At 43.4% G+C, this 22,208-nt stretch overlaps 1 protein-coding gene across 1 annotated transcript; it reads right to left on the bottom strand.

The window, feature by feature from the left end:
• Positions 1–1,403: 1,403 nt before the first annotated feature.
• RBMX2 (RNA binding motif protein X-linked 2) lies at positions 1,404–12,574 on the bottom strand. The gene is made up of 6 exons (XM_010354807.2): positions 12,488–12,574; positions 12,161–12,276; positions 10,666–10,717; positions 5,398–5,527; positions 3,251–3,428; positions 1,404–2,387 (listed from the first exon to the last, which is right to left on the bottom strand). The coding sequence occupies exons 1-6, from the start codon at positions 12,490–12,492 to the stop codon at positions 1,900–1,902; spliced, it is 969 nt and encodes a 322-aa protein (XP_010353109.1). The 5' UTR covers positions 12,493–12,574; the 3' UTR covers positions 1,404–1,899.
• Positions 12,575–22,208: the final 9,634 nt, after the last annotated feature.

The following is a 22,208-nucleotide window of genomic DNA, read 5'->3' as shown; positions in this document are numbered from 1 at the left end:
GAACTGCACAATACTTTTCCTACCTACCCTTTCTTCCTATTTCTTCTCCAGAGGTTAGATCTATATCCTAGTCTGACAGCTTTCCCAGACTCCTCGACCCTCCCCCATGACATCCCCCACAAACTCTCCCAAACTCTCCTGCATGTCTAACCAAGGGTCCAAATTAACACACAGGGAAGTCCAACTTAGTGCACTATTATTATTTTTTTTTTTTTTTTTTTTGAGACGGAGTCTTGCTCTGTCACCCAGGCTGGAGTGCAGTGGCCGGATCTCAGCTCACTGCAAGCTCCGCCTCCCGGGTTCTATTAAAGCTCTGGTCTTTCATTTTGCAGGGTCAGAAATCTGACCTTTAATAATTTACCAGGGAGTATTTATTAAAGGTCCTGTGACCTAGTACCTACCAAACTTGTTAAAAGACTGATAGATAAAGGAGAAAGCTAAAAGTCAAAATAAGAAGGAAGTGCCAGGCAGACCAGAAAGACAGACAATGAAGCTGACAAAGGGTTCCCATACCAGCAACAGTGGCTACTTGAAAAAAGGACAAAAGCTAAAAGGTAGCCTGGTATGTCTGGAACACAAAAAGGAAGCTGACTAGCCAAAAATTAGAAACAACCCACATGTCCACCCACTGAGGAGTGCATAAACAAAATGTGCTCTATCAATACAATGGGATATGATACAGCCATAAAAAGGAATGAAGTACTGATACATGTTACAATGTGGAGGACCTCAAAAACACTACATTAGACCAGGTGCGGTGGCACACGCCTGTAATCCCAGAACTTTGGGAGGCCAAGGCAGGCGATCACTTGAGGTCAGGACCTCAAGACCAGCCTGGCCAACATGGTGAAACCCCATCTCTACTAAAATACAAAAATAAGCCAGGTGTGGTGGTGCACGCCTGTAATCCCAGCTACTTGGGAGGTTGAGGCAGGAGAATGGCTTGAACCCGGGAGGCAAAGGTTGTAGTGAGCCGAGATTGCACCAATGCACTCTAGTCTGGGCGACAGAGTGAGACTCCATCTTGAATTAAAAAAAAAAAAAAAAAAACCACTACACTAAGTGAAAGAAGCCAGACACAGAAGGCCACAATTGTATAATTCCATTTTTATGAAAGATCCAGAATAGGCAAACTCATAAACAGGAAATCGATTGGTGGTTGCTAGTGACAGGGAGGAGGGAGGAAATGCGGAGTTCTTGTTTAATGGGTACAGGGTTTCATTTTGGGATGATAAAAAATGTTTTGGAACTAGTCAGAGGCAATGGTTACACAACACTGGATATTCAGTACCAAACACCACTGAATTGTTCCCTTTAAAATCGTTAACTTTATGTTATGTGAATTTCACCTCAATACAAATAAATAATCAATACATTGCAAGGAAAAAATGTGGAAAGAGGCATATCAAACAAAAATGTTTTAATGAAAAAGAAAAGACATTAAAAATTTCTGTAAACAGGAGGGTTTGGGCATGGAGCTGGCTGATTTTAAAAATCCTATCCCATTCGTTCACATCAAGCTGTCCAAACCTAGTAACTGGAAATGTCCCAAGATGCTGGGCTGTAAACATCGAACACGAAGACTAGAATTCTAGAATTATCTGGTATTTTCCCTTTCCTAAAAATTCCATCTTCAACTGAGGTCTATGGGTTCAAGAGCCATATTTATGAACCAAAATTCAGGATACATACTCTGGTCCAGGGACAATGGATGGTGCGAAGAATATCCAGGATATCTAGCTGTTGAAACTGCAGCCCTCCCAATGACTCTAATACTCAAGAGATTAAAAGAATCCAGCCCCAGAAGTTTCAGATACAAAAATAGTAACAACCCAACTGAATTTGACTGCATTTAAAAAACATAATTATTTCCAAATCTACTGAGCAGCTGAACAGTCTTCAGTGACGCCTACGGTCACTGGGATTCGAAGATTCCCGCTCCCGGGAGTGCCGGGCCCTTTTATGCCTATGGGATTTATCTCGGCTCCTACTTCTACTTCTATGACTACACCCTTCGGAACGCCCATTGTACCAGCTAGAATGTGTGTCTGAGCTCCGCCCTCTGTCCCTAATCCTGGTCTTTTCTTCTCTTGCCTCCCTCCTGCTTGAGGACTTGTGCTCGTGCTTGGGTTTCTCCTTCTTCAGCTCCCTCTCTAGGTCCTCTGCTCCACCAGAGTAGGCAGTCCTAGATTTGGGGAGCTTCTGCCCCTCCCTGGGCTCTGACTTCTGAGCTCTCTCTGCGTTCTTGCTGCTGTGCTTCTTAGGGCCAGGGTCATCCTTTTCCTTTACTGTCTTGCATCTGGGTGATGAAGAGGATGGTTGCTCTGCCTGTACCTCTCGGTCGTCTTTCTCTTTTTCTTTCTTTTTTTTCTTTTTTTCCTTTTTGTCTGGAGGATAAAGGAAAGAAGCAGTAAATAAGAAAAGGTAAAAAAATAAAGAACTCCCTTAAAAAAAAAAAAGCACTTTTCTTTGCTGAATACATTACATCAAACACAGGTACTATAGTTCAAAAACATTTACGGCCGGGCGCAGGGGCTCACGCCTGTAATCCCAGCACTTTGGGAGGCCAAGACGGGTGGATCACGAGGTCAGGAGATCGAGACCATCCTGGCTAACACGGTGAAACCCTGTCTCTACTAAAAAAAAAATACAAAAAAATTAGCCAAGTGTGGTGGCGGGTGCCTCTAGTCCCAGCTGCTCAGGAGGCTGAGGCAGGAGAATGGCGTGAACCCGGGAGGTGGAACTTGCAGTGAGCCGAGATCGCGCCACTGCACTCCAGTCTGGGTGACACAGCAAGACTCTGTCTCAAAAAAAAAAACAAAAAAATTCACGATAGGAGGTGGGGAATGTGCATAAAGAGAACAACCTTGGCAGCAGCATGAAGGGGCCACTGTCTAGGCCTTTAAGGAGAGTGCCTCAAGAAGCCAACTTGGATGTCTGTCACCCTTGATATGTCAAGTTGCTGTACAAGGTAATTCCCATGCTGAGTTACCTCTTCAAAGACCTTATCTCCAAATGCAGTCACATTCTGAGGCACTGGGGGTTAGGATTTCACCATATTAACTTGAGGAGAGAGACAATTCTGCCCATAGCACCAGCCTTCCACTGATACTCCCCACTTTCCCAATTAAACTATGCTTTCCCATACCTTCCCCTTTCACACTTGAGTTGATTATCAACTATCAATGAATGCAAGGAAGAGCAGACATTAAGGCCATCCAGAATCTTCTCTTAGGTCTTAATGCTTTACCTTTTTTGTGCTTTTTTGTTGGTTTTTCATCTTCAGAGCTCTCAGACAAACTTGGTGAGGGGGTACGAGCCCCACAGCCCTTCTCCTGGAGCTGTCTGGTCACATCATCCATTTCTTCCGAGTCCTTAGGGGCCCGATAGTTAGACACATGATCCACTCGGATAGTTCTTCCTTTGATCTAAGCAAGACAGGCAATGCTTCAGTGAAGACGGCCCTCATACCAAACTGCCAACTATTTGAACACAAGCTACAGAGAACCATGATTTGAACTACATCCTTTACCTTCTTGCTAAATTCTGTCACTAAAGCAGACCTGTCCAACTGGTGTGTCATAGCATGTACACCTAAATATTAATTTATATTAATATTTAGTTAATATAATTTTATTATTATAAAATATATAGTGCAGCCTCTCAGTGCAGCCAGGTGAGGCCTGGGGCAATTGTACCAGCAGCCTCATCACTTTACTCCAGGGCACTATACAAATATCTTCATGTTCTGTATGTGCCATAAAATGAAAAAGACTAGGAAATACTACCTCAAAGCACAAGCATCAGGGAAGACTGAGATTTAGATGCATAATGAATTACCCTTGGTCTGTAACCTAAGTTTACAGTGAAACATACCCTAGGAAGGTCTGGCAACTAGAAGGAATTCTTGAAATCTAGCTTAATGCTACAACTGCTTTCTCGAACCAGCAATTAGGAGGCAAAGTCAGACCAACAGTTTGGAGGGAGAAAGGAATCGAGAAAAAGGCACTTGCTTTTTTCTTAAGCCCTCACACCTTGCTCTAGCCCCACCATACTGGAACAATAAGCTCACACTGATTCTTGCATTACGAATCACAACTCTCCAGGTGAACAACAACAAAAAATTAACCCCTCTGGCCGGGCGCAGTGGCTCACACCTGTAATCCCAGCACTTTGGGAGGTCGAGACGGGTGGATCACTTGAGGTCAGGAGTACGAGACCAGCCTGGCCAATATGGCAAAAATTTGCCGGGTGTGGTGGTGCACACCTATAATCCCAGCTACTCAGGAGGCTGAGACAGGAGAATCACTGGAACCCAGATGACAGAGGTTGCAGTGATCCAAGGCCACGCCACTGCACTCCAACCAGGACAACAGAGTGAGACCCTGTCCCCCTCCCCCTGCCCCCCAAAAAATTAACACCTCACTTAAAATAAAAACATTCTATTTTTAGGCAGATACAGACTTACTCTCTAGGCAAAGCCATTCAAAATTTAAAGTTTGGCTTTTATTGTTCCAATACAAGAGCAAATTTTTATTTTTACCTTGAAGCCTGAGCGGCTCCATTTTGAAACACTTTGAAAAACCTTCCTTTTATAGTGACACCCTCTGACTGCTGGCTTCCTTAAACATCAAGCCTAGAACCTTGTTCCACTCTCTTCTATAATCTCCAGCTATCCCTTACTCGTGAATCAGTGACAAACTCTCCAACTCAAGCCTCCCCACACCAACTCTGTGACACTGTTCATTTCAACTGCAGCTTTTTTCCTAAATGAGTGCAGCAACCACATGGAGCATCAATACGCCTGACTTGCCCTATCTCCTTCTAAGAACTCAGTGCCTCACTTACGACAGTGGAAATGAGAGGGAACTGGGGGGAGAAAATTTCAGGATGAAATTACTTTTGTAGAATCTGTCATCAGATTTTAACTAGAGAATTTCTAGAGCCCAATATGCAAGGTCACTGGAGATATGTGACAGGCATACATGGGTATGTCCTAGATTATGAGGCCATGTTGAAGCCCAAAACTCCCAACACAGGACAATATGGAAAAGCAATGTTTGCTAGTCTCTTCATCCTCCAGTGCACCAGAGATGATAGTAGACAGTAAAAAAAGAAAAGTGAAAAACAGGCCTGGATGACAGGCAGGCCTGGTGCCTATGCTCCTGGGGAGATGGTTTGTTAACAGAAGGGGAAAAGAAGCAAGTCCTGCAGGGCCACGAGCCAACAGAATTATTTCCTGGAATCTCTTCTTGACCAGCATCTCCAAATCTCTGCAGCCCCCGCAACACATCAAGCTGACAAGTCCTGCCCTTGTGTCTGTGGGAACCAGGTAGAAAACGAAACCCCTATACATGGGAAAAAAGTCCAACCAATCTGCTTAATAAGCACACTCACCTTGATCCCATTAAAATTGTCGACGGCCAGAATTGTGCTCCTCTGGTCTTCATAGCAGAGGAAACAGAACCCTTTGGATTTCCCAGTTTTCTTGTCCCGCACGAGATTAATGTTAACAATCTCGCCATATCTATTTATTTTATAAAAGAGTAAGACATTATTGACTTAAAAGGCAAAAACATGCAGATAAGGTAATAAAACAAAATTCAAATAACATAGTGTGTACAAAAGATACATCTAGAACAGGATGACATAGAAAGGTTGCAAAGAAAAAGTCAGACAAGTATAGGAACACCCAATTAAAAATGGGTGGCAATATCCAAGGCAAAGACTAATTCAAGGCCAAAATAAAAATATCACATGAGACTAAGATTATTTTACACTGAAAAAGGCCTAACTACACAACAAAGGTATACATCAGGAAAACTTTGAGTCAATTAAGAAATCAAAAATTTTAATTAAAAAAGCTATTAGAAATGCAAAGAGAAACTAAGAGAGAAAGTTATGGGAGAATTTAACACATCACTTTGAAGTTTATCACGCATAAAGTGGACAGAAATAAAATAAAATCAGATGAATTAATACACATAATTATACTAACAAATATTAATGTAGGACTATTAGATACATAGATATCTTTGAATCCTACAAAATGACATTTTCAAGAATCCATGAAGCATGTATTAAAATTGACTATGGATTAGGTCTCAATGTAAACCTCAATCATTATACCAAAAAAAAACAGAACAGACCATGTTTCCAATTATAATGTTATAAAGCTGGAAATGACATTGTAAATAAAAAACACATTACCTAACTAGAACTTGAAAGCTACTCTCCTAACAACTGCATGAAAGAGAAGATGAAGCAAAAAAAAAAAAAAAAAAAAAATCAATGGTAGACTATTTAGAAAATAGCAAAAATGAGAAGGATATATACCAAAACTTATGAAATGTGGCTAACGTCATACTCAGGAAAATTTGTAACATTAAAAGACTTTTATTGTGAAAACAAAGGATGAACATAAAGGAAGAAAGCAAACCTAATGAAAGCAGATGGGAATTAATATAGATAAAAGCAGAAATTAGGCTAGGCATGGTGGCTCATGCCTGTAATCTCAGCATTTTGGGAGGCCAAGGTGGGAGGACTGTTTGAGGCCAGCAGTTCAAGACCAGCTGGGGCAACAGAACAAGACCCTGTCTCTAAAACAAACAAACAAAAAGGCAGAATTAAATAGAAAAAAAAAAAAAAAGGCCAGGCATGGTGGCTCACACCTGTAACACCAGCACTTTGGGAGGCAGGAGGATTGTTTGAGGCCAGTAGTTCGAGACCAGCCTGGGCAACAGAACAAGACCTTGTCTCTTAAAAAAGCAAACAAACAAAAAGGAAGAATTAAATAGAAAAAAAAGACCAGGCACGGTGGCTCATGTGCATAATACCAGCACTTTGGGAGGCCGAGGCCATAGGATCACTTGATGCCAGGAGTTTGAGACCAGCCTGGACAATACAGCAAGACCCCTGTCTCTACAAAAAAAAAAATTTGTTTTAAATTAGCCAGACATAGTGTACACCTGTAGTCCCAGCCATTCAGGAGGGTGCATGGGGAGGATCACTTGAGCCCAGGAGTTAGAGGTTGCAGTGAGCTAGGATCATGCCACTGCACTCCAACCTGAGCAAGAGAGTGAGACCCTGTCTCAAAAAAAGAAAAAACATTAGGAAAAAAAAGACTACCTTACTCCTCACAAAAAGATAAATTCCAGATAAGTTAGAGGTTTATAAATTTAAAAATAAAGTCATAAAAATAAAATAGGAATTGATAGATGTTACATGATCACATACACACACTTCAGCCCAAAATCTAGCATCCTACTTAATGAGAAATACTAGAGCCAATTTAACTAAGTTTAGGAACTATTTAATACTAAATTGGAGGTATAGACCAATGCAGTTAGATAAAACAGATACAATAAATGAAAAGAGGAAGTAACACTACCTTTTTGTAGATTACACATGACAGTTGTCCAAGAGCTCAAGGCTACAGTGAGCTATAGTCTTAACACTGCACTCCAGCGTGGGTGTCAGAGCAACGCCCTGTCTCAGAACAATCAATTAAATTAAAATGCTAACAGCTGGGGAATCTGGGTGAAGGAGATACAGATATTCTTTATATCATTTTATAATGTTCCTGTATTAAGCCTGAAATTATTTCAAAACCAGAATTAAAAAAAAAAAAAAAAAGAATACAGGCACTGGCTTGAAGGAACTCATGTTGACCCTCAAATAGGGAAAATTTGAGCATCAAGAAAGAATAATGATAAGTATAACATATCAAATTAAGAAAAAGTAAGTCCATACTACAGGCTGAGCATCCCTAATCTGAAAATCCAAAATTCAAAATGTTCCAAAGTCTGAAATATTTTGAGCACCAACATGTCACAAATGGAAAATTCCATATCTGACACCTTTAATTTCTGATGGTTCAATGTACACGAACTTTCACATACAAAATTATTGAAAATATTGTATAAAATTACCCTCAGTCTATGTGTGCAAGCTGTATATGAAACATAAATGAATTCTGTGTTTAGATCTGGGTCCCAGCCCCAAGATAGCTCATTACGTTTATGTAAATTGGAAACACTTCTGGTCCTTTGGTCCCAAGCATTTTGTTTTTCGTTTTTGTTTTTTGTTTTTTGTTTTTTTTTTTTTTGGAGACAGAATCTCACTCTGTCGCCCAGGCTGGAGTGCAGTGGTGCTATCTTGGCTCACTGCAACCTCTACCTTCCCAATTCAAGTGATTCTCCTGCCTTGGCCTCCAGAGTAGCTGGGACTACAGGCACTCACCACCACACCTGGCTAATGTTTTGTATGTTAGTAGAGATGGGGTTTCACCACGTGGCCCAGGCGGGTCTCACTCTTGAGCTCAGGAAATCCACCTGCCTCGGCCTCCCAATGTGCTAGGATTACAGGCATGAGCCACTGCGCCCAGCCCCAAGCATTTTGGATAAGGGATATTCAACCTGTAATACAATACACAACAAAGTGCTAGAGCAAAGAGTTAATATCCTTCAAACATGAAGGGCTCATGTAAAATCAACAAGAAAATAAGGAAAATACTTGTAGAAAAAAGTTGGCAAGGGTATGAATAGACAATTTACAAAGAAAAAGAATAATGGGCTGCAAATCTAGAAACAGATGTTCAACCTCACTGATGATGAAATAAAGGCAAAGCAAAGTAATAATGAGAAGCCCTTTGGCAAATATTTTTTAAAATAGCCACTGTTAATCAGGATTCAGAAAAATGGGCATTCTAGTGAGTGTGGAAATTGGTACAACCTTTTGGAGAGCAATTTGGCAATGTTTATAAAACATCTTTAAAATGCTAACATATTGATCCATATTCCTCTTTCACTAAAGAGACCATGAGGGTTGCATACAAAAATGTATATACTATAATGCACATTGCAGTATAATTCATAATAGCAAACCACTGGAAATAACATCCAGCATTTTTTTTTAAATGATAAAGAGATATGCCAAAACATTAAGGTTTTCCTTAAGAGTGTGTTCTGTTTTCTTCTTTATACTTTATTTTGCCAAATGTTCTATAATGACTATATATTACCTTCAAAATAAGAAACAAAGTAGTTTTTCTTTTTTTATCTTTTCTTTTTTTTTTTTTTTTTTTGAGATGGGGGAATCTTGCTTTGTCCCCCAGGCTGGAGTGCAATGGTGCAATCCTGGCTCACTGGAACCTCCACCTCCTGGATTCAAGCAATTCTCCTGCCTTAACCTCCCAAGTAGCTGGGATTACAGGCACGCACCACCATGCCTGGCTAATTTTTGTATTTTTAATAGAGATGGGGTTTCCCCATGTTGGCCATGCTGGTCTCAAACTCCTGACCTCAGGTGATCCGCCCACCTCAGCCTCCCAAAGCGCTGGGATTACAGGCGTGAGCCACCACGCCCAGTCAACAAAACAGTTTTTTGAAAGGCACTGTTATCAGCGGCAATCTTCATGGAGAGCAACGTGTGTAACCAGAATAGAGAATAGAGAATTGAGAATTAGAATAAACAAACAAGCACACATGCTAGCTGATCATCACTCAATGCAAGTAGAACTAAACAGCTCCAAGATGGAAAGCTGAGTAGAAGTATCACAAATGGGTAGAAATTATAGGCTGCACCTGCTGTGAACCTTGCACCATCCACAAGTTGGAGGAAGCAATCTTTGTCCCTGCCAGGGCCCTCAACCCGTGTGGGTTGCCCAGGTTCTCTATCACAGCCTTCTTCTCACGGTTATTGCCCAATTCCTTTCCCATGGCTTGCTGCCCCATAAGTGGCCCAACCACTCAGCCAGGGTCCTCTGTCCATGGATGGCCCTATCATCCTGCCATAGCAATCCCTCTGCCAGTGTATGCTGTGTTCGCTTGGCCAGCCCCTTTTGCCATGGTCTGCTACCTGTACATGCTGTCCAACTTCTCTGAAACAGTACTATGATCCCAAGGCCTACAAAACCCAAACGTAGTGGTCCTTTGCACCTGTGCCAAGGTCCTCTGGCCCTGTGGGCTAACTGTGCTGTTTACCTCTGGGGTTGTAGGCCAGCTGCCCAGCCCCTCTCCTACTAGCTGCTACTAACAGTATGAGCCACCAACACCCTCTCCCACCAAATGCCGCTGCCAACACCTCAGCAGAATGAAGAATATACAGATCTCCTATTCATTCTTGTTCCTCGTCGGGCTGTGATTCTCAGCCTCCAGGTAGAGACTGGCTTTGCTCACTAACCTTACATGCATTGAGAATCAAAGAAAGCAAACTACAACCTTCTGTTTTTCATCCCAATTCCTCTGTGCTTTGCCCCAGTCGTATGATGCCACACAGATAAGGACCAGAAGGGCCCTGTGACCATGGGTTACCCCTAGTTTGCAAGAGCCCAAGGAGGCGTACCAATATGGTACCTTCCTGAGGGTTCCAGTCTGTTCCAGTCTAGGCCCAGGCTGAACAAGCCTCAGTGAAAAACAACAGAAATAGACTAGAATCCCCAAGATGGCCTCCCAAATTAACAAACCTCTTGGATCTCCCACAGGAGAACATTCTAGAACCATGTCCTGGGACTGATCTAGAATAGAGCAGAAGCTCCAGCCCTCCCCATGCAGGGATGCCATTCAGCCTAGAGTGAAAATAAGTGGTTTTTGTGATGCCACAAAATGCATTACAGAAATAAAGTACTCTGTCGACTCAGGAGGCAGGAAATGAAAGGGGACTTACTGTGAGAACACACAGATGATGTCCCCTTCAGTCAGTTCATAAGGAAGCCCTCCTAGAAAAGAAAACCACATTTCAGTTCCACCAACATTTACCAAGTGTTTACTACGTACCATGCACTAGGCCAGGCACTAGGGGTGCAAACAGTAAGCAACAGGCCCTGATCTTAAAGAAATCAAGTCTGGGCTGGGCACCATGGCTCACACCTGTAATCCCAGCACTTTGGGAGGCCAAGGCGGGTGGATCACCTGAGGTCAGGATTCGAGACCAGCCTGGCCAATATGGCGAAATCCCGTCTCTACTAAAACTACAAAAAAAATTAGCCGGGCGAGGTAGCGGGCACCTGTAATCCCAGCTACTTAGGAGGCTTAAGCAGGAGACTCGCTTGAACCCAGGAGGCAGAGGTTGTAGTGAGCCGAGATCGCGTCATTGCACTCCAGCCTGGGCAACAAGAGTGAAACTCCAACTCAAAAAAAAAAAAAAAAAAAGAAATCAAGTCTGATGCAATGACAGAAGTACATGTAAGGTGCCAGCAATACAGGAAAAGGAGTGATTAATTTTGAGTGGAAGTCAGTGTCACCACTAACAAAAGTAATCTGATCACTCAGTCCTCCTGGCACCCAAAATCCTATGGGCAAAGCAGATAGTTTCCATCACAAACCTCTGCTTCCACAAACATGTTGAATTCATCTGCTCATTACCCACAAATTTACAGCTATGATACAAAATTAGTCTACATATGTCATGATTAACCCCACCTACACACAGACAAAGGTTATAAAGACACTGTTAAGCATTTCCTAGGGAATAATTTCCCTTCCAAATGTTTCTTTCCTCATCTGTAAGATGGGGATATTAGCATGTAACTCGCAAGACTGTTATAAGGGTTAAGTAAAACGATGCATATAAAGTGCTTGGCACAACGTTTTTACAATAACCTCTTTGAAGCATCAAACTTGTACAATTACTGGTTGTGATATAAAGTGAATACAGTAATGGTAGTGTGGCCATGGTCAGAAAGCAGGAGCTAGAGGAGCAAAGTGAACTCTGCAAGGGAAGGGGAATGGGGGAGGGCGGTGGTAGCAATATGGGGCTGTGGCTAAGACCATGAGTTCTAGAATGCTATAGTTCTGCCTGTTGCGGTTATTAGCTGTGACCTTAAGGAAGCCCCTTAACTTCTCTGCACCCCAATTTCCTCAGCTGTATAACGGGTCGGGGGTGAGAGAGAAATAACAACAGTCCCTGAACCTTAGCACAGCAAATGGCAAACAGTAACTCTCATGAGCATTGATTTGGCAGGGAAGGAAAACTAAAAATGGGGTAGCAAAAAAAAAAAAAAAAAAAAAAAAAGATGGAACACGGATTCCCGGGCAGACAGCAGATGGATATAAAGGAGGGCAATGAATGTAAGCAGGAATGAAGGGTGAAAATGCTGAAATAGTCAGAAACCGAACAGGAGAATCTTGGGAGCACTGCGGAAGAAAGATGTGCACCTCACCCAGGAAGATCCAAGCGCTGTCCTTGTACTCGGAGTGCCAGGACACTTTATCGGCCACCCCAAGCTGGACCTCTCGTTCATTCAGCTCGTTGATCAGCTTCACCTTAGTTAAAGGACTTCACGGTGGCGGGGGGGAGGGGAGGCAGAAAAGCAGACAAGTAAATGCGAACCGGCCGAAGCTGAAGAAGAGCAAAACAAGGGGACGAGCTGTTCTAGTCCCCGCGCCTCTCCCGCCCCTCGACCCCGCAGACGCTCTACCACCCCAGCCCCGGTAGACCACCCCCAGCGGCCCGCTGCTTGTTCCTCAAAACAAAGCTGACGCCTTACTTCATCTCCGCGGGCTCGCGCTCAGCATTCAGGAATCAGCACCCGGGAAAGGCAGCGCAGCGCATGCGCGGTCCCGGCGCCGGTGGCTCGTCGAGTCGGTGACCTCGCGCCGGAAGAGGTGGGGCGTACCGGGGCGTGGCGCCTGCGCACTAGAAGCCTTCAGCGTTCTGTGCGGTTACCTGTTGTAGAGATGGTTTTTCTCTAATTTTTCGCTTTTTCTCCTCTGTGAAATGGGGTAAAGGCACGGGCCTGGGCTGTTGCAGGACCCCCAGCTCTTGAACGATATCGGAAACTGGTTAGATTAGCTATAAATATTTGCTGAATGAACGGAATAAGCAGCCTGATGTGGCGACTTTAGTCTCAGCCCTCGCTCCCAGTCCAGAGTCCCACTTGGACCTTCGCTCCTAGTCAGTTGCTCACGCACAGACCCATCAAAGCATCCCTGCCATGGCAGAGAAGTGAAGAAGATAGGTGAAAAGGTAAATCTTCTGTTGTCCTTATCCCAATACATAGGCAACAGACCAGTGTGCCTCTATAGACTGAATTGAATAACTACCGATTTGCGTGAGAGCCGCTGCACTTACTCTTTTCCATAGGCTCTCTCCTAGTTGAGCAGGAGACAGAAATTAATATTGTTAAATTAATAGCTAACAAGTGAGCAGATGATGTACTGTATGGTACTAGAGTATGTGCTAAGCAATTTACATGTATTGTCTCTCCACCCTCACAACAACCCAATGAAGCAGATAAAATTACAATCCCTGGCCGGGCGCAGCAGCTCATGCCTGTAATCCCAGCACTTTGGGAAGCTGAGGTAGGAGGATTGCTTGAACTCAGGAGTTTGAGACCAGCCTGGGCAACATAGCAGAACCTGTCTCTAAAATAAAGGAAAAAAGGGGGGGCCAGGTGTGGTGGCTCACACCTGTCATCCCAACACTTTGGGAGGCTAAAGCAGGCAGATCACCTGAGGTCAGGCGTTCAAGACCCGCCCGGCCAACATGGTGAAACTCTGTCTCCACTAAAAATACAAAAATTAGCCAGGCATGGTGGCACACGCCTGTAATCCCAGCTACTCGGGAGGCTGAGGCAGGAGAATCACTTGAACCTGGGAGGCAGAGGTTGCAGTGAGCCGAGATCACACCACTGCACTCCAGCCTGGGCAGCAGAGCGAGACTCCTTTAAAAAAAAAAAAAGAAAGAAAGAAAAAGAAATTTCCACCCTTATTTTGTAGAGGAAGAAATGAGGCTCAAATGAATAAATTAACTAGAAAGGTACTAGAGTACCTGCACCCATTAGGTCAGGTTGATTTAATCAGTCCTTACTGAACATCTAGATTTGTCCTGTGCAGCTAAGGTCTGTAGACAGGAGTATCAGGGTGGGTCCTCTGCCTTCAAGGAGCTAATATTATAATTAAGGGGACAAGATATATTTGCCTGATAGATTTCAACCAGAAATATCTAGAAACCAGTGGAAGAGATGATTAACATATAATATGTGATTTAACCCATATTGACAGTTTGAATCCATTTTGCACATGTCCACATCAGTACCTGCTCTTGGACCATGATGTTCTAAAAGTAAAAGTGCAGAGCTGTGTGGCCTAGCTCAGAGCACCAGATATTAGGTCCTTCATAAAAACATTTTGATGATGATACCAACTGTACCCTCCAGTGGCCTACCATGTAACCAATGTCCTGCCAAAAAGGAGAACAGAGCCTGCCCACCAATGACAGTTTCTCCTCATTCATTCTATGTTTGTTCCCCCTTCCCCATTCCAACCTAGCTATTCATTAACTTTGTAAAATTATCTTGGCAATGAAAGCTAAACAGTGACAGATTGCATATGGGGTTTATCTGCTCCTAGGAATCTCAGGTTGCTTAGTTGTGGGTTGAAGCAGCCACTGCAGAGTGATAAACTAGCATGCAGCATTATCTTGCTGACTCTTTCAAATGTCTGTGAAATGAGAGAGTTAAGACTATACCTGGGGATAAGTCATCAGTGTTCCGAGAGAAGCTGGAGCAAAAGAGTAGAATAAGACCAATTTAGATTGAGAACATGAGAAGGGTATTATTACTATGCAGCTGGTAGGTTCAGCGGAGCTATTCTGAAGGTGAGAGAGCTGAATATTGCTTCAGTTTTCCTGGAACTGAGAGGTTTCTGAGACTTCTGACCTTTGGAGCTAAAACTGGCAACCCCAGAACAAACCAGGATGGTTGATCACCCTAGGAGATCCTGAAGTAAATAACGAAGCAAGGAAGTCAGACTTTCCATAGGTATACTTGCAATTGACAGGAATTGGTAGGTAAGGTGATGCCTAGAGATATCCATAAGTATGAGCTGAAAAGAGGTGGGGATGCAGAGGACCCTCTGAACTTAACATCTGAAAGTAGAACCAGGGTTTGGCATCCAAGGTGGCTGTAAATGATCTCCACCAGTAACATCCATTTAGCAAATATTCTATGCAGTATTTAGTTCTAGCTTCGGAGGGTAATGCTAAGGTAGTCAATGGCAGTCCCTGCATTCAAGGAAAGGCTGAACTATCTATCTAGCCAGAGTCATCTCCCAACTTCCCACCACCACACCACACCCCCAAACAGTTTTTCCCCCAGACTTCCCTATTTTGGACAATGTTATCACCATTTTCCTGGTTGCCCAAGCTCAAAAACATGGGTTTCATATTTCAGTCTTCCCTATTCTTCACCTCAACATATCCATCCACTCACCAAGTCCTAACAATTGTACTATTGCAGTATCTATAAAATGTGTCACTTCCAGTCACCGTCCTGAGTCATTAGCACATGCCTCCTGGCTCTTTCAGTACTCTTCTAGCTGCTCCAGCCCCTATTCTCCATTCTCTTCTGTCACTGTTCCCCACTAAAAGGCTCAACTTAAGCCCGGCTCCACTTCTATCCATTCCCTCAGAGGCCCCTTTCATCATCCCACCTTGGCACCTCTTCTGAGAGAGCCTTAGACCCCTGGGCCACCCTCCTCTCTCTTACTGAAATCTGCCCAAGCCCCAAACCCCCAACAAGTCATTCATCATGCAGGAAACCTTTCCTGATCTTATGACCCCACAGTGATGGCTCTTACTTCTGAACTCTGTAACACTACAAAACTCCTTTATGTTCTTCTCCCAGAAAGACTATGAAATCCTGGAAGGTGAAGGCTCTGCATGTATAAGCTCCTCAGAATCTCAAGCCTCTAACATTTTCCTACATACATAGAATGCAACCAATATACTTATTGGTTAATGAAATTGAAAAATCACACAACTATGATTACCTTTAGGAAAACAGATGAGGGTAGGGGTAGAGAAGACTTTATTTTATTTTCCCTTTGTTCCTTTCTATATGGTTAGAATTTTCTTTTTTTATTTTTATTTTTATTTATTTATTCATTTATTTATTTTTTGAGACAGAGTCTCACTCTGTTGCCCAGACTGTAGTGTAGTAGTGCAATCTTGGCTCACTGCAACCTCTGCCTCCCAGGTTCAAGCGATTCTCCTGCCTCAGCCTCCCAAGTAGCTGGGACTACAGGCATGTGCCACCACAGGAAGACAGGGAGGAAGCCATGTAAGTGTCTGGGAAAAGAGTATTGTTCTGAGACAGTGTATTTCAGAAACAGCAAGGAGGCCAGTGTGACTGGAGAGGAGTAGGCAAGGGGGAGAATGAGACATTTTTGTTTATTTGAGAAAATCTTACTTAGTACCTACAATGTACCTGACACTGTTCTAGGTACTTCACATGTATAAATTCATTTACTTCTTACAACAACCCTATGAGACAGATATTATTATCCTAATTTGGTAGATGAGAAAACAGAGGCACAGAGAGGTTAGGTTGCTTGCCCTAGGTCACACAGCTGGTAAATGGTAGAACCAGGATTTGAATCCAGGTCATACGGCTCCAAAGTCTGTACTCTTAACCACTATACACAGGATAAGTTGAGGTAAGGAGAACAGATCAAACATGGTCATGTTGGGTACTGGCTTCGGAATTTACTCAATGTGACATAGGGAGTCACCAAAGAACTTTGATCTGATGTACATTTTAGTAGGTTCACCTTAGCTGCTGTGTTGATAACAGACCAGGGAGTGGGCAGGGGATGCCTACAGTAGAAGCAGGAAGACCAGTTTGGAAGCTCTACAATAAATCAGACGACGGATGATGGTGATTTGTCTCCAGGTGACAGCAAAGAAGATGGTGTTCCATGCTGGTATTGTTCCAAACTGAAAAATTATTGTATTTTTAAATAAAAATAAATAAGAACACACATGACACCAACATAAAGGCACATCCTGTCTTTGTCAGTGCTCAGACACTGGCCTAGATGCTGGGGATACTACAGTGAACAAGACTATAAGACCCAGTCCCTGCACTTGAGCAGCTCACAGTGTTACAAGATAGTTACAGATATAAATAAACACTTTGTATTCCAGGTGATGAATGTCATATTGAATGTATGAGTGAAATGCCTTTAGAACCAGCTGAGTGATAATTAATTCTGATGTTGGGGGTCAGAGGAAGCTGGGGGTGGAAAGTAGATTGTCAGGGAAAGTCACATAGAGTCAGGTGACTGTTGAGCTGGGCCCTGAAGGCAGTCACATGTAGATGGAAGACGCAGGATGGGTACCACACAGAAACAGCATTTCAAGCAGTGGAACCACCAGAGGCAAGAGCATCAAAGTGTGGAAAGCATATGATGTGACCAGGTGATGGGATGGGGCAAAGTGGTAATGGCTGAAGATAAGGATGGAAGAGTTCTGGCCATTTTGTGAAGGGCCTTGTAGAAGAAGCCAAGAAGTTCTGATTCTAGCTAGTAGACAATGAGAAGTGATCGTATAGCTTAATCATTCAGTCATTCAACCAGTCAACCAGCTGACCACTTTTGTTGAGGACTTGCTATAGGCAGATACTGCTTTAGGTGCTGAGAATATAAAGGTGAACATGTTCAGCCTATAAGGAAAACATGTATGTGGGGACAAAAACATAATCTGAGCATGTTTCTTTGAGCCTGGGAGTGACATGGTCAATTTTCTCTTTGATCACCTTGGAACCAGTGTGGGGGATGGACTGAAGACATGCAAGCCTTGATGCTGTGAGATCAGTTGGGATACCTGTTGGCTGTGATGAGCAGGAGCAAACAAAGCCAACAGATTTCATAGCCACAACATGCTGATTCAAGTAGATGTGGGTAGTGAGGAAACATCTAAGGATGACGCTTAGGTTTCCAGCTTGAGACACTAGTTGGGTGTGACACACTTTGCTAAGGTAAAACAGGCAAGAAGACTGGTTTGGAAGAAAACTAATGAATTCAATTGGTAAATCGTTAAAAATACCTGAGGAGTCAATAAAGGAGACTGAGAAGGAGGATGACAGAGGAAGATGAAAAAGCAGGAGAACGTGTATTCCAAAAGAAAAGGGGAGGGGCCCGGTTGTTCACATCTGTAATCCCAACACTTTGAGAGGCCAAGGTGGGAGGATTGCTTGAGGTTAGGAATTCGGGACCAACCTGGGCAACATAGTGAGGCCCCCATTTCTACAAAAAATAAAAAATCCGGGCGTGGTGGTGTGAGCCTATAGTCCTAGCTACTAGGGAGACTGAGGTGGGAGGATCGCTTGGACCCAGGAGGATGAAGCCACAGAGAGCTGTGATTGTGCCACTGCACACCACCCTGGGTGACAGAGCAAGACCCTGTCTCTAAAAAAACACAAAATTATATTAAAGTAAAAGGGAGTGAAAGGTGATCATTATTGTCAAACACTGCAGAAAAGTACTCTTGGTAGAAGCACCTTTAATTTTTCAATGTTTTCACGCACTTATTTCAATTGATCCAAAACAACATCACCATCAGGAAAACTGAATTTGAGAGGACCCATAAATCTAAGCAGCATGCCACCCTGTACTTACCTTCTCCCATGCTGAAGACTTCAGTGTCAGATGGAAGCAAAACACAAGTGTAAAACAGTGGACGTGGGTCACACTTTCCTTGTGTTAAGAAAGCAGATTAAGTGCATTTGTTCATAAGGTCTGCTCCTTAATTGTAGGTTGCCTGGGAATAAGAAAATGAGAAATGATGCATTGTATTAACAGAAGATCTTATCAGCTCTTCCAGGGATATTGATTTAGGATCCATGCATGATCTGTAGGGAGTCTGTGAGGACCCTGAATTTGTGTGTACGATGTGTTTGCATGTGAACATGTGCATTTTTTAGAAAGTCCATAGCTTCCGTAAGATTCTAAAATAGTTCCATAGTTCAAAAACAATAGCTAAGGACAACTGATTTAGAGCATCTAGTGATTACCTATGAATTACCATCATCCACAGATAACCGAGAGCACTTTGCAAAGCTTAGCAAGCAGCTGTTGTAGTAGAATTCGCATGAGTTATGTGAGTCAGAGATACATAAATTGGAAGCACAGTTGCACTGCCTTGAGCTCCCCCATGGCTCAGCACAGCTGCTTGTTCCCAGCAATCTGATGCTTATGTAGACTCTTGAGGGACTGGAAAAAGAATCCCTAACTCTTCAGGAGGAGGAGGCCAAGTTGCCTCCAGGGGTGAGTATACCTTCTAAAAGACACACAAGAGATGTCCTTTTCCCACCTGCCTGTCATTGTTCACCTTTCCTCCACTGCCTAAGCCAATGCAGCGATTTTCCATACCTCAAGCAGCACAACTTTCAGAAGCTGCCAAGATTCTCGATGTGCTGATTAAAAAGCAGAATCTAGTTCCAGGGAAGAAAGGGAAAAAGTAGAGGGGAAAAGTGCTGGGGGAGCATATGACTCTAGTTCTAGTAGAACCCACCTGTAATCACAAATCACATTTACTCTAAATTCGTAATGTGAATTTCCCTTTGGCATGCAGGCCTAAAGGGCATGCTAGCTGGACTGAATCAAATGGGACAATCAGACCCAGTGGGAGGAGAAGTAGCACTGGGCAGATCTAACTGGAGCTGAATGTAAAAGTATTTTTCAGGGATAACAGGAACTTACCTAGAGCAGGAGTTCCCAGATGGTTATCACAATTTCACCTAGGCAGGTCAATCCCCACAAGCTAATGACTAGAGCCCACTCCCTGTTCTCCAAAAGATTCCTTGCATGGGCAGCTTTTACCCTCCTCTTACTCATTTTCACTGTTTTGAGCCACAGTTTTCCTGGGGTGCTCTGTTGCCTGAGGTGAAGGAGGCAGTTACCGGGAGTGCTAGATGAAACACTGATCCAGGATATAGGAGATGGTCTACAGATTAGGGAAAGGAATGAGTGGGCCACAGCTCAAAGAAGCCAGATCACTGAGACATGACACTGTAAAGACCAGAGCACATGAGTGCTCTGGGACAAGCTGATGGACAATGCTAAGCTTCTAGAGAAGAAGCGCAGGATGGGTCTGTCTTGGCTCAGTTCACAATGATGTTGCATGAAGACTGTCAGCTTTCTACCCTGGAGTGGCAGGAGGTGGCATCCTTCTTGAGGGTGGATGCAGGTTTTCAAGGCTATAGGATGATGCCACACAGCTTGCATTCCATCTCTGGTCAGCAACTTACATTCTGGAGAGAACAGGTGGGACACATACAGCTTGGCAGACCTGGGTTCAAATCCCAGTTCTTCCACTTGCTAGCTGTAGAAACTTGGGCAATTTAATTAGCTTCAATTAACTTTTTTGTGGTAGCCTTCCCAAGTTATGAAATGGTGATAATATCACCTCTTAGAGATCTTGCAAGGATTGTGATAAGAGGTATTACTAATATTAATAATAATATTCTTTTCACATTCTGAATACTCCCAGCCATTGTTAGAACCCCCTTGACCCCTTCTGCAACCCACAAATCTTACCCCCTAGTGAACTAAACCAGTTCTTCCTTAGGAAAAAGGTGGAAATCGCTTTCTGAGAGTTGGAAACTCAGCCTAGCATGACCCCCTGACTGGTGTCTTTCCTGAAGAATAGACTTCAAGAAAGATTTTCAATGAAAAAAGCTAGAAACATTAATTGAATATATATTTTCTCCCCTCACCCCACCCCATTCCACAAGCCATGGACATTGGCCAAAAAGGTATGTGGTTTTTTTTTACTCAACTCCTATTCTGCAGGGGAAGGAAGGATTTCAGCCTACTAGTTGTAACTATATAAGTCCTTTTTTAAATGGGGCAAGAAGGTTCTGAGTCCTGAGTGACAAATGAAAATGTCTTCAGGGACCATACTATGTCCCTGAAGAGCTCCTCTGGCTTGCATGAATCATACCTAAAATACAACAAAGTCGGAGCAATCCAGAAGTATGAAAGGTGTCCTATTTATCCAGCTAGACAGGAGCAGAGCCTTTCCAAGGATTGCTTTCTCCCTGCAGAGTGCCCTCTGCTGGGCTTCCGGGCCACTGGCATTTTGGCATCTCAGGCCAACAATGATGCTCTTTCCTGGCTATGTAGGAACCTTTGTAGTATTGCAACCAAATGCCTCTTGGGCAGTAGCCACCTCCAAGCAGCAATATAACCAGGACCCAGTTTTTGAATTGTCTCCACATACTAACCCTTGAAACCAATGTATTACTTTCCTATTGCCACTGTAACAAATTACCACAAACTTGGTGGCTTAAAACAACACAAATCTATTATCTTCTTGTTCTCGAAGTCAGAAATCTGAAATCAGTTTCACTGGGCTAAAGTCAGAGTGTCAGCAGGGCTGATTCCTTCTGGAGGCTCTAGGAGAGGATTCCTTGCCTTGCCTTTTCTGACTTCCAGAGGCCTCTTGAATCCTTGGCATGTGATCCCTTCCTTGCATCACTCCAACCACTGGCCTCTGTCATCACATCTCCAAAACTGCCCACTCTGATCTCCTGACTCCCTGTTGTAAGGACCCTTACAACACTGGGCTCACAGGGATGGTATCACAGGGATGATATCACAGAAAATCCAGGATATTCTCTCCATCTCAAGATCCTTAGCTTAATCATATCTGCAAACTAGATTTTGCCAAGTAAGGTCATATATTCATAGGTTCCAGGGATTCAGATGTGGACATCTATGTAGGGGGCATTATTCAGCCTACCACACCCAGGGCTTCTGCAACATGGAATAGCAAAAAGACCATTGCACCAGGAGTAAGGAGAACTGGATTCCAAATCCCAGCTCTGCCGTCCCTTTCTAGTTTGGTAACCTTGGGCAGGTCCCTTTATCTCTCCAAGCCTCAACTTTTTTTTTTTTTTTTTTTTTTTTTTTTTTTTTTTTTTTTTGAGATGGAGTCTCGCTCTGTCGCCCAGCCTGGAGTGCAGTGGCTCGATCTCGACTCACTGCAAGCTCCGCCTCCCTGGTTCACGCCATTCTCCTCCCTCAGTCACCCGAGTGGTTGGGACTACAGGCGCCTGCCACTACACCCGGCTCATTTTTTTTGTATTTTTAGTAGAGACAGGGTTTCACCATGTTCACCAGGATTGTCTCGACCTCCTAACCTTGTGTGCCTGCCTCGGCTTCCCAAAGTGCTGGGATTACAGGCGTGAGCCACCGCACCCAGTCCCAAGCCTCAGCTTCTTTGCTTATGAAATGGAGATGAGATAATAACTCATAGTTCACAACATGTTATTGAATGTATGAAAAGCTCTTTCCTAGCCTAGTAACTAATATAGAGTAGGCACTCCATAACCTGCTGTATAGGCAATGTTTGTGTGGGGAGACAGGATGAGTAGTTAGAAGGCTACAGTAATAGTGCAGATGAAAGATAATAAAGTACTGAAT

Source organism: Rhinopithecus roxellana, chromosome 7 (assembly GCF_007565055.1).
Source record: "Rhinopithecus roxellana isolate Shanxi Qingling chromosome 7, ASM756505v1, whole genome shotgun sequence".
Classification (NCBI taxonomy): Eukaryota; Metazoa; Chordata; class Mammalia; order Primates; family Cercopithecidae; genus Rhinopithecus; species Rhinopithecus roxellana.
This window is presented reverse-complemented; position numbering and strand designations above follow the sequence as displayed.